The sequence below is a fragment of the Ptychodera flava genome, chromosome 11 (genome assembly GCF_041260155.1).
Source record: "Ptychodera flava strain L36383 chromosome 11, AS_Pfla_20210202, whole genome shotgun sequence".
Classification (NCBI taxonomy): domain Eukaryota; kingdom Metazoa; phylum Hemichordata; class Enteropneusta; family Ptychoderidae; genus Ptychodera; species Ptychodera flava.
This window is the reverse complement of record NC_091938.1, coordinates 12,805,354-12,823,767: the sequence shown is the minus strand read 5'-3', so window position 1 is coordinate 12,823,767 and position 18,414 is coordinate 12,805,354. Positions and strand designations below refer to the sequence as shown.

Below are 18,414 nucleotides of genomic sequence, written 5' to 3'. Positions count from 1 at the left end.
CCAATATATGTAAAACGTAATTGTTTTTGAAGAAAAATTGATAATTCAAGAAAAAAAATTTCATAAGGTTTTTTGTCTGATTTGGTGCTGTTTCAGTAAATGTGTTTGATGCATTCTTCAGACTCTATCTTGATTTTCACCAAACTCATCCATAAGATGTTCAGTTTAATATTCTCACTTAACTCTGTACAAGATAGACCAAACCATAGTTAAGATAGGGGTGAGCAGCCTATTATATAAGTACAATGGTGAAAAAGTAGCGTCATGAAATTTTTCTGATTCCATTTCATTGTTTCAAACCACGACAAGGTGAAACTGGTCGTGATCATGAGGGCAGCATTGCAATAATTTGTTTTCAAAAAGTTTTTTTATGACACTCTATATTGTGACTGCCAAAATCGTTAGGCGAAGTTCACGTTGCAGTCCTAGACCCCAGGACTGCGACATGTAATAATGAAGACCGCCCATCGTTCCGAGGTGGACTATCAATACGAACTACATGATCGAATAACTGTGATATAAACTCTTTCAATATTTACAAGAACAGTAAATGCATAGTGTTTTATAAGACAACTAGTCAAAACTAAAATAAATACCAACAGAATAGCTTCATCTGGTGTACATGTGGACAAACTTTGTAGTCATTTCTCTGAAGAGGGGCTTGATACAGTGATTGCAAATGCACGACTGTTTCAAAGAACACATTTTTTGAATTTGTGCAAGTCAAACACTGTAACTCAACAGACAGTTGTTCAATTCCACAGGAAAGACGTCAGATTCTTTTGCTTGTGTGTGATTCTGCAAATCATAATTTCACTGATCAACAAGCACTCCCTTCATGGTCATGTGATATTAATTTATGCAAATTAAAAATACACATTTTCACTTTTATTTATATTGTAAACTTTTATATGTGCATTGTCTACTATTTATTACTGTGCTGTCAAACCATTTATGGACTGGAATATTTATAGTGGTCAATTTTGTACTGTATTCATAAGAGGTTTTACTCATTTCCGTACTCCCATATCGTTCGAAAAGAAGTAAGAATTAGTTAAATCGTGCCTGGAGAGGGCGCTATACTAGGTGGGCTGGAAATCACAGCTGGAGAAGGCGCTACGCTGTATGAGTAACTGCTTGCTCAACTTGTTTTTCATATCATCATGTATCATATTTGTAATATGTTCTCCAGAGACTGATATTCTAAGAAGCTGGAACGACTTATTTCTTCCACTTTGCCCCTGTCACTGACCCAGATATGAAACAGTGAATTATAAATGTGACGTAAATGCGAGATGGCATGTCGTTTAATACCATCAAAGGCTATTGCTATCCTCTTGATCATTTAAATTTTAAAATACAATCACTGTATGTCACAACCACTGAATATTAATCTGTATAAAAAATGATGGGGAAGTGGGGATTATAATAAAAAATTCTGAACCGATATTTGGATTGTGTTTGTGTGCTATTTTTGTTGTATTTTCTTTATATCTGAACTCTCTACTAAATTTGAACGTCTGGATTTTTGGGGTGGCGAGCAAAGCTATTTTGTGCAAAAAAAGCCACTAATTGGGCAGATGCTCTTTTCTCATCAGTTGGTGGGGGAACTCCATGCTATTGCTCAACAGGCACCTCGAGAAACGCCATGGTTAGATGGAGCCGTATGATTCAGTTGTTTGGGGTGGATTGGGAGGGGCGAATTGACAAGGAGACGACAGTTGGAGCCTTTTTTAGTTGGGGGGGAGGAGGAGCAGGGAGATTTCCTAGTGGAGAAAGCTAACGGGTGAATGGAATTTCTTCAAAATCCAAATTTCAAGTCGGGTCAAAATATGTCAGAACAGTATAGCTACATGTACAAACAGTCATTTATGGCCTCAATTCTCAAAATCAGTTCGTTTGCTGCCCTGCATACTCAACATTGGGAGAAATTCTCTGTCCATGCACTTTGCTTGTCTGTAGGCCAGTCTTTTCTTTGCATATGTCAGTATTTTGCAGGAGTTCTTGCTGATACGGAGCAAGTCACACGGCCAGAGAAGCCATATCAAAGATCGAATAGGTAATGGACGAGTACAAAGACGTATTTTGGAAATCCAGGCCTTAGTTTAATATTCAGAAATCAAAACGAACATTTCACGAAATGTCGACAAAAGTTAAGACGCGTACGACACTCCCCCCATAAAATGTAACAACATACTGTATAACAACTACATAATATTGTAAAAGAATAAATAATTTTTAAACCAATTACAATGAAGTGTTAGGGTAGTTCGCGCCTCGAACTTTAATGTTTTAAAATTTTGCTCAAATGTTCCCCAAAGAAATTTCAAACCATTCTTACTCATTCAGGAATGAAAATCATTGGGCATTTTGGATCAGATAAACAAACCACAACACTTTACCAATAATTGGCATACAAAATGACCTCTTTTTCCCCCCGAGGTTGACTTTCTGGAGAAATATTAAACTTTTGATTTTCACAAAAACAAGACTCTGAAAAATCGATTCACTCAACATGCATCCAAGTAAGAACAATAGACAACCCAAATATTGTAAAATATTTAGTCAGATTATCCATTCTCGAAGCGTTCTACCTTTAAGTCTCAAGGACACATTACACTTTAAGGTAGAAAGCTCTCCGATATGGCAATGATATGCATGTTGATCATACAGATATATAGTTCAAAATATGTACACGTGCGCATGATTCTGTCATTGACATACTTTTTTGCATAATTTATAAAATAAATTCCATATAAAGTATTCCACAATAATTGTAGTCGAGTTCCGATACTCGATCACTTTTGAAATGGTCCGAAGAAGTTTGAGGGCGCCCTGTGGACAACGATGACAAACTAATAGGCGTGCAATGTGTCGCAACAACATCTACTAGCGCCTTGAGTTACGGTGACATTTACTTAGTTCTATATGCGACGAAGCAATGATTAAAACAGTGGATTTTGATCGCAATAGAGAAAATCAGTTTCTGTGTACCTACTTAAATTAATTGCTCGAGAAAATGTAATAGAAGTGTTTCCTAATTATCAGCATCATGTTCATTCGCCAAGCCGAAGGAAATTCATCTTTACTACAAAACTTCATTTTTCTGTTGTTTGCCAAAGTTGGCCTAGCAGTCTATATCACACCATCAATACGATTCTAAAAATATGTAAATGATATAATAATATACATTGTGCATTGACGTATTAAAATATCAGGGTAATCATATCAAATTATACGGAATCACACATGGTTCAGTAGAAATAATCTGCCTAGTCGTAGGTGGCGCTGTAACACAAGTCCCCCTGGGCGAGGGTTAATATTTTCACACGGGGGGTTGAACACATCTGCCCATTTATATTCCAAAAATCTGATCTGTTCTTTGGGATTACTTGATAAATTTGGAAAATATTTTCACCTCCATTCCACTGTATTTGAATGTTTTCCAAAAGCATGGGACAGTTTGCTTTGTTGCCGATCTAGGCGTAGATTTTTCGAATGAAAAATCGACCCATTGACTTATTTCGTGAAACAGTGACCCGTCGGTGTGTCACATACCCGTACACATTTGTATAGGAGTAAACCCCCCCCCCCCCGGAAGAATTCCCGCCGGTTTGATGTATACTTCCATAATGTGTCCCAATGAAATAATTACGTTGCTATTTTCGCCTTTACCTCAGGGTGTAAGAAAAACAAGGGAAAATAACCTATCAGTACCACCACTATTTTGTGATTCGTTACACACCAAAAACGTACAAAAACACAAAATGAAAGTGGGGTATACATTTAAAAACTACCGAATATGTCACGTACGCTTTGACTCCACCAGACAATATTATGCAAGTGTACATCCCCAATGTTTTGTTGATAATGTCATAATCCTTGTTGACACGCGAATACACAGTAGTTACCCGAGTGGTGTATATATATATATATATATATATATATATATATATTATATATATATATATATATATATATATATATATATATATATATATATATGCATTCCTGATAAACATGTCATATTTCTGTTATACAGAATTGACTAGATCTACTTATGGATTTCACGTCCGTCTTTATCAAAACTTTCTCGGCTTCGTGAAATGATAAATCACACTTGGTGTGTAAACTTCATGAATATATGAAATACACCTATATATGGAAAAGTTGGATGATATTAAACAATCGCTTGTAACAGTCTGAAGGAGGGTACTTCATTTGCATGCATAATTAGGGATTTAGTTCAAATTCGAACAGCGCCCTCTAGCCAGTGAGTGACGGTTATGGCACTTTTTCGCCAGAATTTTATCCGCAGATATCTCAGCCTTCGTTTAGCATCCGTCCTGTTTCCAGTTAGCGGCTGAATTGTACTCTTAGTTAGTGTTCGCCGATGATTTTTTATGGGGTTTTATCGATTCGTTTTTTGCGTTAGCCTTATTTTCATGGTTTTCGAGCGACCGAAAATGCCGTTCACTAAACACTGCCGCAAAAGCATATCCAAAGTCAAATTTCCATGAGAAGTAGGAGGGGACGTATCTTGAGTAGGTCCATACGATCTGAAAAAATCTCAGTGGCTTAAGCCTCCGTTTTTGAAATAAGTCTCGTTGAAGTTGACTATGCAGCGACGTTCATGTGTTAAATCTAACATGGCGACCTACAGCGCAGTGTGAGTGTACACGTAAACTCTTTCAGCTCTTTCTCGGTCCTCACCGGCTAACTTGGCAGATTTTTTCGGTTCTGTTTATGTTTCAATGATTGTGACGAGGAAGCAAGACTGCAAGCTTGTGTTACCTCACTGGCCAACACAATCTGCCTGGCTGGCTTCTCGGTAAAGTCGTGGACAGTGCAATGGAAAAAAAAACACTACGGTGACAGAAGGGCTACGTTTATCACTGTCTGCGGCCGTACACGTAGTATAGTGGTAGACACCCGTCGTACTGACCAGCAGTGCTGTTTCGTTTATGAGTGATTTTTCCGTTTTCGCATTCTAGTAGCTAGCAAGCATACAAAAACTGTAGGAAATAACATCGACTGCAAAAAATCTCCGTGGATAAATACGGCTACTCTGTATCCGCACACGAGTACGTGAATATACATGCGGCTAGAATGATAGCCGGTAAACAGCTGCGCGTTGCGGCCATCCCTGCTAGCATTACCGTTCGTGCTCGAACTAGACTGGCAAATGTTATAACTCATGTAACTAGCAAAAAATTTTTTTAAGTATTGATGGTCATAATGTGACATTAATTAAATACTTTATTTATATATAACATCAGTGACCCGAGATTATAGGAGTAAACTTTGAAAAAAATGAAAGATTAATCGTGTAACACCCGCGCCGTGTGAACTACAAGTGGTTTGGTCGCGGTAAACAGCGTGGAGTGTACGTAGCGTAACGGGTGTTCGTATACTCATAGACCCTCGAGATCTACGTATACAGCGATATGGTAACTGCATGCCAACATTCAACACTGCCGCAAATACATGTCCATGGTCGCACGGTCATGAAAATTTCACCAAATGTTGATAATAGTTAAATGAATATTTTCTGAAATTTTCGGCTTGGCTTAAGACCTCTAAGGTCATTATCGAGCTGTTTTACGAAAAAGGTGAAGTTTACTTCCGCATTTGGCGGGTCGACCTCGCCACCCACTTTGTAGCGATTTAAATAAAATCTTCTCAACTTTTGTGAGTTTACCCAAGGAAAACAGATCATTAGTATGTATGCTACAACTGAAAGCAAAATTATAGTTCTAGCTATTGTACGTTTTGCTGCACGTCGGTATTTAAAGACCACCCTTTCGCCGTATTTTATCCCTCACTGCAGTGGCGGTCAGCGTAACGAAAATGAGGCTCTCTAACACGAACTTTTATGCAAATTTCATAGGCTCCTTTCAGACTGTAAGCTTGATCGTCAAGTTCATCGCAATTCTGAGGAACAAACGATGATACAGACAATAAAGAAAAGGAGAGGAGGTTTCTGGGATATATTGGCAGTTGAAGTAACTTTTTCCGCACCATCTTCGGAAGAACCGTCCTGTTGCGTCAGAGGGGGGTAAACCAGCATAACTTGTAGCATTCCTTGGTCTTCGTTTATCAGAAAGTTATTGTGAATCACCAATGGACCGTGGAAATTTCTGTCAAACTGCAGCCGAACTGTCATGTTGCCGTCGATGGGTAACACGTCTCGCCACTCGCCGACCTCGTACAGTACGCCATCACCGGTGGACGTTGCCTCGTTCGCGTAGATGACTCGGAAATGGTGAGCGTGCGCGTGGAGAGGGTGCAGCAGCCCGGGGCTCGACAAGAACCATTCCTCGGTTGTGCCACTCTGTATCCTTCTGGTATAGTCACGGACTTCGGAAAACAGCATGTCGTTGAATGTATTTTTGCAGGTGTGAAGCGAGCTGCTGCAGCGCAAACCGTAGTCAGCTTTGGCGGGCGAATATCCTTCCTCCACGAAGAGGTCCTGGGGATCCGTAAGATACGCCGGCAACTCTGGCAAAAATGATGGTAGTGGCATGACAGCCTGGTTGGCAGCAGTCACGACGACTGTGAGTATTTGATCTTGCTCATAACGAAGGGCGCTATTCTCAGCTTTGAAAATATTATCACGGGATGGACTGGCCACTGATTTCAAGGGGAAACTGCCTTGACTTTGACACGAGACAATTACATCGGCTCTTGAACCCGGCGGTAGAACGACAACTTCGACTTCGGATGGTTGTGAGCGATAAACTCCGTCACGGGCTATCAGGTGCATATCACATCCGGGCAGCTCGAGCTCCAGAAATTTTGTCGGACCGGCGTTCAAGAAGCGAAACACCTTTTTCTCCACATTTCTCATCATAATCATCGGACTGGACTGACCATTAACCGTTACGAACTTTCTGTTGCTTGTCGGCTGCAGTAACACATCGAGATTCAGGTCATCTCCACAGCGTGAAACATGTTGCTCAAGTTGAATGTCGGGAAATGCACTGCTGTCACGGCCCATTTGACACTTGAATGGAGGTAATTGTTCTAGATTGAAGTATTGGAGAACCATAACGATACTCTCCATGTCCCTCAACTCTTGTGGCACTGCATATGGATTTGCTGGTTCAACAAGAATGGCGCCCGCCAAGCCGAGAGCGAGGTGGTAGGCAGACGTGCCGTGGTAATGAGAGCTGTACCAGTTTAGCCCGGGCGCATGGTCAGGTGGGATTGCAATTGTGTAGGTGTAGCTGTGACCGGGTGGAACGCCGATAGTCATGCTGTCTGCAGCGGGATCAATATGAAGCCCGTGAGTGTAAAGATTTACGACGTGCGGAGAGACAACCGGCGTCTGATCCTGGAGGACCTGCCGCCTGATCAAATGCCTGAACGGTGAGTCGTCAGGTAGTGATACGTTACTTCTACGGTGAAAGTCTCTGGAGTCCAGGGCAGGCCTAGCCATCTGTGACCCATCACCAGGAGACCGAGTACCGAAGTTCGGTATGGCAGGCCTACCCATAGGTAAAACATCATCAGTAAGCGGAGTAGGCCTAACGGGAGGATCATCTTCAAGACGGTCTCTTTGACCCACTGGCACTCTACCAAAACCATCAGCGAGGGGGTTGGAGGTCCTGTTCTCAGCGTCATCAACAGTCTCCGCGCGATCAAGATTCCTGCCTAAATTTGAGGGATCAAATTGATCTGGACCGGCATTAGATTGTTCAGTGAAATTATGGAGCCCGGCGTCTGTTATGGAGCCCGGCTTTGTCGTCGTGGACGGTGAATTTCTCGGTGACAGTCCAGCTTGGGAACCCGTCGAGAGTCCAGGTAATGGTCGGGGCCTATTCCCCGGGGCAATGATGCTATCGGGAACAGGCGTCGCGGTTGCACCAGGCATTGGCCTACCAAAATTTGGAACTAGTCCGGGCAGGTCGCCGACGTCGATGTCCTCAGAACTGCTGAAACTGTCCATCGATAAGAAATCGGATCCCCAAGAATCGGAAGAATCACTTGACATGGAGCTGTACGAATCGTAATCCGAACCACTTTCTGCCGAGATCGCATTTTTCAAGGTGATTTCCAAGGTATCCCCAGCTTTGACTTTGATCGTTGGCCCGGGAACGGAAGCAATGCCATCGTACTGGAACGCGCGGGTGGTAAATTTTGCTTGTCCAAGGTTGACACGGTGCGTTGCAACAGATAGCTCTAACTGGAGTCTTTTACCCTCAGATTCAACAACCACGGGCTGCTCTAAATATTCCTGGCTGTTGGTGATGCATAGTTCCGTTGCCAGCAAAGCAACGAACAATATCGGCACGACATCCATAGGCATCGTGGTGGTTTACTTCGTAATCTGTGAACGTAAAAAAAAACGCACTCTGTTTAATGCAGTCAATTTCTTTTTAATATTGTAGATTTGGGAACTGGCGATATGGAATTTGCACAAGAAAATGTTACTTCTATAATGTTAGACGAATGCAAAAGTTTCTCCTCTTGAATGTTGAAAAGTTTGAGGGACTTTGTCGTCAAGATCTCTCATGCATGTGTGTTATCATCAGCACAAATGTCCTAAACGAGTATGCCCCTTTGTCTTCAAAAATAATCAACATCTTAGTAAATTGACCAGTTGAACACAATTTTCAGAGGAGGACAAAGAACTAGCATCACATAAACCATTCTCGCAAGCCAGAGCATTTTTTCCTGCTCTCGCAAAAAAAAAATAATGATAAGACGTTGGGTGATAAGACTCGCCGAAGAGGGCGTAGTGTACGACGATGCACATAAACAGTCAATGTCAACAATATGAGAACCAGGGATTGAGGAGAGTTTAAATCAGTGATTATACCACGGAAACTTTTGTTCCGGATAAGAGAAATTTGCTGCCTCAAATTTACCCGATATTTAAAATTCGCAATAGCCGTTGTGCCCTGTGTTATGATATATTTCGACGTTTTGTCGCCCGGAACAAAACACATTGGGCAGCATATTTCGATCAGTCGAGCAAAGTGAATGTGCCTCTGGTTCAATGTATCGCATTATGTATACACACGTGAAAAACTTGAAAGTTTTAAGCATTAAATCATTGACAACTGTATCAAAAATGTCTATTTTTGGCCCGAAAAAGATCAGAGATTTTCAACGTCAGGCGATAGTTGTCCCTGAGCTATTGGCTCAATCGTCGATCAAAAATGATGACAAAAATCGCACTTCGCACGTTATGATCAACCTAATGTCACTTATTTATTTTTGTATTCTAGCATGTTTGCTTGCCCTTATAAATAAGAAACTTCCCACATACACAGCAATTTATTGAATAGGTCCTACATGTCTAATTGTTTTCCTTAGACCGGCATAGATTCCAAAATCAACGATCAGCGCAGGGCTTGCTGCACTCTCTCTCCAATGACTACTTCTTTGTGTGGCAGTTGTCTGAGATTGAATGAAAATATTCGACCGAAGAAATAGGGAACAGCCAGTTCGAAAATGATTTCTTGACGGGCAGAGTTTTTAACGATTTAGGGGACGGGAAACGGGCGGGCGGGGAAACGTCAGTCTACTGCTTAGCTGTCCATCTTTAAAAAGGCCCAACGGGTGTGTATTTGGAGTATGATTCGCTTGTTTTCGGGAGTATGTCGACCGGTAGAGGAAAGCATGTGACAAAGCGATGGCGGTCGGTACTGGGAGGGGGCGGTAGGTGTTCTTCATTTAGAGTCCGCCAAAGCGAGTTTTCCTAGCGGGGAGGGGAGACTTATGGACGTAAAGAGAAACTGTCATATCGTAACGGGTTGGCTGGGGGATCAGATATCATACCCTTCCAAATTCAAGTTTCCTCAAGTTATTAAGGATAGCAAATTCATGTGTAAAACACCCACGGTTACAATTTTTCAAAATCAGCTGGTCGCTAGCCCCAGTAGAAACTATTGTCCAAGGGGCAGGCCTTGGCTACTTGAGTCGCAGCAATGAATGAATATAGAGCGTACAGCTCAAGATCAGTAGTAAGCAATCAAGCTGAAATGTGCACAGCTCTGCCGGGAGATTACGCATCGCCGCTTCAGCTCGTCAGTTTTCAAACAGAAGGCGCGATGCCAATTACCGCTGCTGTTCAACACCCATTCTGAACTGTGAATACTCGAAGGTCTTTTGGACTCAAGTCTTGAAAGACGGCGAGGTCTTTTATCGGAGGATTTAATGAACAACATGATATAAATTCCACCATTGAATCCGTTAAACAACAGAGTGAGTCCGTATTCAATTGAGTGGCTGTTTCGGCATTCACGATTTGTATGAAAGATGCTCAATTATGTCAAAATGTTTCATCAATATTGAAGTGCCTTTACATGCTTTAGAAGGCGGCTGCGTTTGTTCACATGTTAATTTAAAACTGATGGACGATATTCTTAATCTATACATCTATGATATGAATAAAATTTTTATCATTACGGACGAACACCTTCACGCTGGTTTTAATCGCAAAGTAGGACGCTCAGTGCTGCTGCACACATGCGCAGTTCCACGTGTATGGAGCTCGGTAGTTTGCATGACGATCGAGTAGGTAGAACTATGGGTAATTAAACGTTTGGGGGGGGGAGAGAGAGAGAGAGAGAGAGAGAGAGAGAGAGAGAGAGAGAATTCCATGCTAAACAAGAAGAATGGAGTTCAATGTCTCGTCTAGCTTATAATTCAGAGGCAGAGCTATTTTAGTCAGTGAAACTGAAAACAACTTTTTCGAAAGAAAGACGTTCAAGGTTGACCTTACAATATCTATTGTGGCAATCGATATCTGTTTTCGTAAGTTGTACGCGTACCCCTGCTGTTTGTTCGAATGAAGTTTCTAGTTCATTTTTGAGTGTTGTATACTTCAACAAGCAGCCCTGTCATTAACTTGACAATTTTACAGCTTTCCCCGTAATGTTACCAACACGATTGGAACTAATTTGGGACAATTTGATGGTGAAATAAGGTCCATTTAACCCGCAAATGTAAGCTCATCTGCTTTTCTTTTTAAGTAATACACCTGTTTTTATGAGTAATTTGTAATACTTCACCATTTAGCTATATGACACCTAACACTTTTGAGAAATTAGGAAAATATGAAGATCCAATTTTCCCAAATTAGTTCTAATCGTGTTGTGCTTGGTTTTGGTGTTTATCGCATCATTAGTTAAAAGGCAACCTTGCGTCGGTTTATGTGATGATAAGCCGTCCATTCGGTAACTTACTGGCATTATGAATAAAGGTTGAAGGTCACGTGTGAGCAAAATCATGTAAATCAGTGAAATGTGCCTCTTGAATCCCAACATACTCGGAAATCGGGATTTTGCAGCCAGTTTGCATTCTGCGGTACGGCTTGCGAGGAACGGTACCCGTTCAAGTTGATGACGTCAGAACATCAGGTTCATGCTTTGGCGGGAGGCCATCAAAGTCGGCGGAAAGGTGAGCGTCCTTTTTCTGGAACCGGTCTGAGCAGAGTTGTGACGAAAAGCTGCTTACGTCGAATTTAAAGCGCACCGTGCACCCTTGTCGCGGGAATTAGAACATGTTTCCACTTAACCGACTTGTCGAAACTAAGAAAAGAGACAATGGCGGTTTCGTCTGTTTTTCAGTGACCCGCGATGATATGATTGTCTCGTTTTGAGTCGCACCACAGGTGGTACTAAGGCACAATCAGAATAATTACAGAATATGAAAAAGATATAACGCAGGGCACAATCAAGGTGGAGGGAATGTAGGCAAATATACAGACAGACGGTCAAGCCCCGTTATGAAGTGTTCATATTGATAAGCTTATTCAAACTTAATTTAAGTATGACTTGACATGCAGCTGATTGTGACCGTGGGACGGCATGCTGACATCTGGGAATTTACGATGTAAAATTATATTGAAGGGCATTAAATCCCTCTCATATTTTCAGTGTTTGTTGCATATTTGTAAATCGTTTATGTTATAGGCTGGGCAGCGCCCTCTGCCAAAACATTGTATTAAAGCTTAGCCTGTACTGCCTCTCTTTTGTCGTCTGAATGTGAAAAGCTCTGAATGTCCAGTTTTTTCCTGTACTACTGTGTTCAACGGCGTTCAATACCCGACGTAAAGTGAGACAGTGAGAGAGAGAGAGACAGAGACAGAGAGAGACAGAGAGAGACAGAGAGAGAGACAGAGAGAGACAGAGAGAGACAGAGAGAGAGAGTGTGTGTGTGTTAACGCTCACAGGCAACTTCGTTTGTTGTATATTATTTATCGTAATCGACAAAACGAACAGTTGCAAGTTGATTAACCGAAAACTGTTGTACGAGGTCATCCTTTTGACATTAATAAGTAATCCGCATAAAAGTGTATAAATTTGATTCGCTGTACATAGATAAAATATTTAGCTTGTACAGCATCATGAGATTTTAATTGGCAAAAACAAGATTTCGAACAAGTATACGGTCATTGGACAAACATAGTAAGCCAAATTTATACATTTCTACTGCAGATCAAAACAAGCGCTTGCAAAGCAAATTGTTTCATTAGATATCCTAGAGGGCAGAAGTTTTTGTCCAAGTGTGGTAGAGAAACGTCCCGGTATCTAAATGAGGGTGTACCGAGGGCTGTATTTGTAAAGACCACGTGACTCAGATGACACAGACGCTGTTCTATAGTGTTCGTCGTAAAGATATTGTGAAAAACGTGGCACTGCAGGATCGAACCGTATATTGTCCATGTATAACGATTTTCAAATATGGCGTATCGCATGACACGCCATACAAGCTAAAATACATTTCTCGTTCGAGAAACGTCAATTGCGAATGTACAGTGTAAGAAACTGTTTCAAAAGCACTTTACTTCAGCGACGGTCACAATGCTCCGAACATTCGTTTCTGTGGCAGTATGGGTGAAATATTCGCTCCATTTCTATTTCTCTATGGCATAACTTTGACAAGTTCCTTTAAAGTTGTCCTATGAAAGCTCGTAACTTTTAGGCCAGGAAGACTGGCTAACCATTTACTTTGCTGTTGACGTATGCTCATTGATTTTTCTATCTTTGTGATATCTCGTGTCACTAATAAACAATCTAACGAAAATGCGCCTCTCTAAGCTCCTTCTACAACAGTGGTTACGATTACGAGTACTGCCGTGATTTCTGAGCTATCTATACAGCCAGTGTCTCAGTGACCACGTCCACCTTGCCAGTCGAAAATAATTGACAATGTTTTTATATTTGTCAAGAAAAGATTCACAATAATATATTTAAAATGTTGTCTGGCAGTTCAAAAAGTTTCAACTTCCTACCGTTGTTTTACACACATGACGACAATATTTGGACCCGCGGTGTGTGATTATTTTTCATTCTCTGAAGTATTTTCAATTTCAATAATAGCGGTCGCTGCTAGATTTGTCGCTAAATTCGCCTCCCGAGGTGCGTGTGATTTGGTTAAATGACCAGTCTAATTGTTGTTCTGGCTGTGTCGTGGCAACACAACGCAAGAAGTAGAGAACAGGGCATACTTAGCCGTCATAATTAAAATCATGTATACCCGCTTCTGCCACGGAACCTATCATCTAGTTATGAATGTCTGACCGCGCCGCAGATATAACTGTGATGAAACAGTTAACGGTTTATTTATAACACTTGCAGATTAGCGTAATGTTGTAAATTCTTTTTTGTAGTCAACCATAGAGGTGCTGCCTCATATCCGCTGTGACAGACGACACAAGAAGGGCTGAAGAGATTTTGTATTTGCTTTTCCATGAGCGCGACACCGTGGATAGCCGAAAATCGATTTGTCCAGAATGGTAGAATGCTGCGACACAAACGCATAAACTTGCGAGCAAGGCAATTGTTGAAACCCCACATTCTTTTCTGTTTCTCAGCTAAAGAAAACATTCGAAACGACTTGTATCTTGGACACTTACCTGTAAGAATCTTACTCGGCGAAATGCTATAACCAAACACAAGCCGCCTACGGGAACAAAATCAAAGTGAGCTTTATGGATGTGGTTTTAGATGGCGTCATATACGTGTTGCTGGTTGTTTGTCGATTGATCCCCGTCCTAGACAAAGGTCACGTGATCGGTTTAGGGGTAACGATCGAAGGAGGGGCTTCCGAAGCGAAGGGCATTGGCAAGTTCTCCGATCTTTCCAAGGGAGGCTTGTCTGTGAGAGCCACTGGCGCTCTCACAGAAATCATATTTATGCAGGCATATATGTCTGGCTACAGGTGTCATATTCGAGGTCAGACCGGCCAGAATAAGATTTGAGGCAATTATTTGTATGGAATTAAGTGAAATATATCTTTGAATTTAAAACGAAAATTTCATTGGACAATACCTTCTGTAGAAACGCACGTGCCGATCAACACCCTTGCAGATTTTTGGCGGGATAGCTGTGTTTTGATGGTTGTGCACATATTCGCACGCCTACTTGCCCGGTTGTGCCATATATGTGCATAGTATGCCTTGAGGTTTTGTTTTGAAGTGTTCAACGGTTGTTCAAAAACATGTTAGCACTGTAAACTCCGAGTGTCAACAACATATTTAAGCAATTTATCGTGTTTTGAGAACTTCAGATCGGATTTTCAGAGGAGTGGTTTTAAGTTGCAAATCCAGAGAGTTTCGTCTTCCATGTTCGTGTTAGGCCTTGGTAAGGACCTCAAGTATTTTTTCTTGTATAAATTGTACCTCTGTGCTTAATTCCAAGAGAAGTACAGAAACATCACAGTATAAAACCAACGTTATCTAGCTCAAGAACTTGCGTACTGATATTATAAAATTGTCTTCTATATGGTTTTCGTGTGCATAGCTGTCACTATTATTTCCCATCTCGACGTGACAAAAACCATTTCAAAATCTTTAACAGACAGTCAAACTAACGGAAAGTGGATGAGGTATTCTGTTTGAGCACGCATCAAAATCCTTGGCCCCCGCGAAAGTGAAAGTCGTATCAGAAATGGACCCCCTCCTGAGCGGAGAGCTGCCCTAGTTCGTTGTCTTTCAAAACTTTTGTTGTCCCCTAAATTCCCGTTTCCATTGTCCGAAATTTCTCGTCCATTGTACGCTTAATTGTGATTGGCATCACTTAATCCGATTGTCTGGTTCCCATGCATCCAGCGGTCAACAGCCTCTGACCATGACAACATATTTCCGACCGTCATAAGTGTTTGCCCCTCCCTGATCCTGCAAAATAAGTACGGTGCATGTCTACTTTTCGGTGGATCCACCATGTCAGTCAGCTCCTTATATGATTGTTACTTTTGTATGTCATATTCATTTCCCTCACTTTTATTTGATGGCACGGGCTTCTCTCGTCTGTTCCGTCGCCCGTCGCCAATAGTCCATCCGAACGGAGTTTAACAAAACCAACCAAAGGGACCTTATCGATCGGAACGCAAAGCATGGGAATGCACCATACAAATCTCGAGGTACAGTTGAGAAATAGAATTGAAGCGACAGGAGTTCCTCCTGCGTTTGAGCTCAGAGTTTGCCATGCTCAGCGACACCATGCATCCGCATCGGTTGGTGAAACACATAATTCAGCGAATGGGAGAACACAATTAGAACACTTGTAGACTTCGCAACTTAAATTTTGTTCTTGTATTTAAAGGTATGTACACAAGCTAGTCAAAAAGCGGTTGTTACGTGCAGAGAAAACGAACAAAAGGGTGAACTCAGCAGTTAACGTTTAAACAAAATTTATTACGAAAATAAAACTAATTGCTAAGTCAGGGATAGAGTACAAGCTTTAAAAGTGTACAGACTACTTATCTCAGCTGGGACGGCAAAGCTCCAGTCTCAGAGTTGTAACAGTCAGTTGGATGAATGAACAGTCCTTGCAGGCTTGCAGCTGCACAAAGTCCACAGTATAAATCCAGCGTTGGCAGTGAAGGTCTTGAAAAGTCTTGAGAATGACTACTGCTGGAGTTTAGTAACACACAAAGAGACACGATCCCAAAAGTCTGACTGGAAGCTGAGCACGTCCCTTTTATAAAGGCATATAAGAACAATCTAGAACTTTTATTGACATGCTAATTACTGTTCTAAAATTATCTCCCTTACACAACTAATCAACTTTCCAGAACATTCCAAACATGACTAATTGAATTCAAGGTTGTGAGGTCATCAGGGCAGTGACCTTGAGAATGTTCTAGACTAATTGAACTCAGGTCATGATGAGTGTGGGGTAAATGACCTACATAACACACCCCTCTTCAAAAAAGAAAATTTTTCAAAGAAAAATCTTTCTTTTGCAAATGTAATCTTGAAAAAGATTTAAGTACTCAATTTTTTTTCTTACTCTAAAGTAAAACTTCTTGAAAGTGAACAACAATAAACTCTAAATACGAGAGAGACAGTCTGCAATAAATTGTCTCTGCCTTTGATATGTCTAATGTCAAGATTAAACTCCTGTAACATTAAACTCCATCTTAGCAATCTCTGATTTTGCCTTTAAATTTCTGCCAAAAAACAACAGGGTTGTGATCAATATAAACCACTATTGGCTGATTTGAAGAAGTAACATAAACTTCAAAATGCTGTAAAGCTAATATCAAAGATAAACACTCTTTTTCAATTGTAGAGTAGTTTCTCTGGGATTTGTTAATTTGCGTGAAAAATAGCAAACAGGATGATCTATACCATGACTATCCTCTTGCAATAAAACAGCACCAGCAGCCGTATCACTAGCATCTACAGCTAATTTGAATGGCAATGTGAAATCTGGTGCAGACAACATTGGAGCACTTTGCAGTATGGCTTTAAGTGTATCAAATGCCTGTTGGCATTGCTCTGACCAAACAAACTTTACTTTCTTTTTAAGTAAGTTAGTCAAAGGCTCAGTAATTGTGGAGAAATTTGGACAGAATTTTCTGTAGTAACCAGCCATACTAAGAAAGCTCATCAGTTGTCGTTTGCAGTTTGGTATGGGAAAACTTGAAATGGCACTGATTTTGGCATCAACAGGTTTTACCTCACCCTGTCCTACAGTATGTCCGAGGTAAGTCACCCTCGCCCAACCAAACTCAGATTTGGCAAGGTTGACAGTCAACATTGCTTTACTCAGTCTCTCAAAGAACTCCGCATGAGCTTGATGTGTTCCTCCCAGGTGTCACTATACAGGACGACGTCGTCAACGTAAGCTGCACACCCGTCTAGCCGGATATGACGTCGTTGATCATCCGTTGGAACGTTGCCGGAGAGTTCTTCATTCCGAATGGCATCACCTTGTACTGGAACAATCCGTCTGGTGTAACAAAGGCGGATATTTCACGAGCACGATCCGTCAGAGGGACTTGCCAAAATCCCTTCAGTAGGTCAAATTTCGTCACATACTTGGCTTTTCCCACTCGGTCGATGCAGTCATCAATCCTCGGGATTGGGAAAGTGTCTGTCTTTGTTAAAGTGTTGACCTTCCTAAAGTCCGTGCACATACGATAACTGTGATCTGATTTGGGAACAAGTATGCACGGCGAACTCCAGTTACTTTTACTGGGTTCAATAAAGTCATTGTCCAGCAGGTATTTGACTTCTTCCTGGAGATATTTTGCTTTTGTTGGATTCAGTCTGTATGGATGTTGTTTTACAGGCTTACTGTCCCCAACATCAACGTCGTGATAGATGACGTTTGTCCTCGTTGGAACATCTTGAAACAGGTTTTTATATTCGTGGAGCAGTTCTTTCACCTGTTGTTGTTGTTCTGGCTGGAGGTGTGCCAACTTTGTAGACTCCAGCTTCTCCAGGATTTCTGAGTTCTGAAGCTTGACCGAGCCCAGCTTTGAGTTTAGAGTATTTTCACTCAAGTCAGTTTCAGTATCACTATCTTCATAATGGTTTGAACTGACTGCACTGACAGGCTGAGTTATAGTAGGATTATCCCTATCCAAATATGGCTTAAGCATATTTATGTGACATAGCTGTTTTGTTTTCGCCTGTCAGTGTTATTATGATGTAATTTAAATCACTCCATTTCTTATCAATTAGATATGCCCCAAAGTAACGAGCATGGAGTGGTTTTCCAGGAATTGGAAGTAGAACAAGAACCTTTTGACCTGGTTCAAACTTCCGTTTTGAGGTGCTTTTATCATATTTGGTTTTCATTGACTGCTGAGATGACTCAAGATTTTCTCTGGCTAATTCACATGCTTTAGAGAGTTTTGTACGAAAATCTGACACATATTGCAAAATATTCAGACAATCATCATCGTCTGATAGGAATTTCTCTTTAACGAGCTTAAGTGGGCCACGGACTGTATGTCCAAATACAAGCTCAAATGGGCTAAAACCAAGAGACTCCTGAATTGACTCTCTAACAGCAAAGAGCAAAAAATGAATTCCTTCATCCCACTGTTTCTCTGTGTCAAAACAGTAGGTCCTAATCATGTTTTTCAATTTGATGAAATCGCTCAAGAGCACCCTGACTTTCTGGATGATAGGCGGATGACCTATACTGTTTAATGCCTAGC

General features: G+C 41.2%; 1 protein-coding gene across 1 annotated transcript; it reads right to left on the bottom strand.

The window, feature by feature from the left end:
- Positions 1-5,786: 5,786 nt before the first annotated feature.
- LOC139143523 (multicopper oxidase CueO-like) lies at positions 5,787-14,009 on the bottom strand. Its single transcript, XM_070713935.1, has 2 exons — positions 13,874-14,009; positions 5,787-8,332 (listed from the first exon to the last, which is right to left on the bottom strand). The coding sequence occupies exon 2, from the start codon at positions 8,309-8,311 to the stop codon at positions 5,924-5,926; it is 2,388 nt and encodes a 795-aa protein (XP_070570036.1). The 5' UTR covers positions 8,312-8,332; positions 13,874-14,009; the 3' UTR covers positions 5,787-5,923.
- Positions 14,010-18,414: the final 4,405 nt, after the last annotated feature.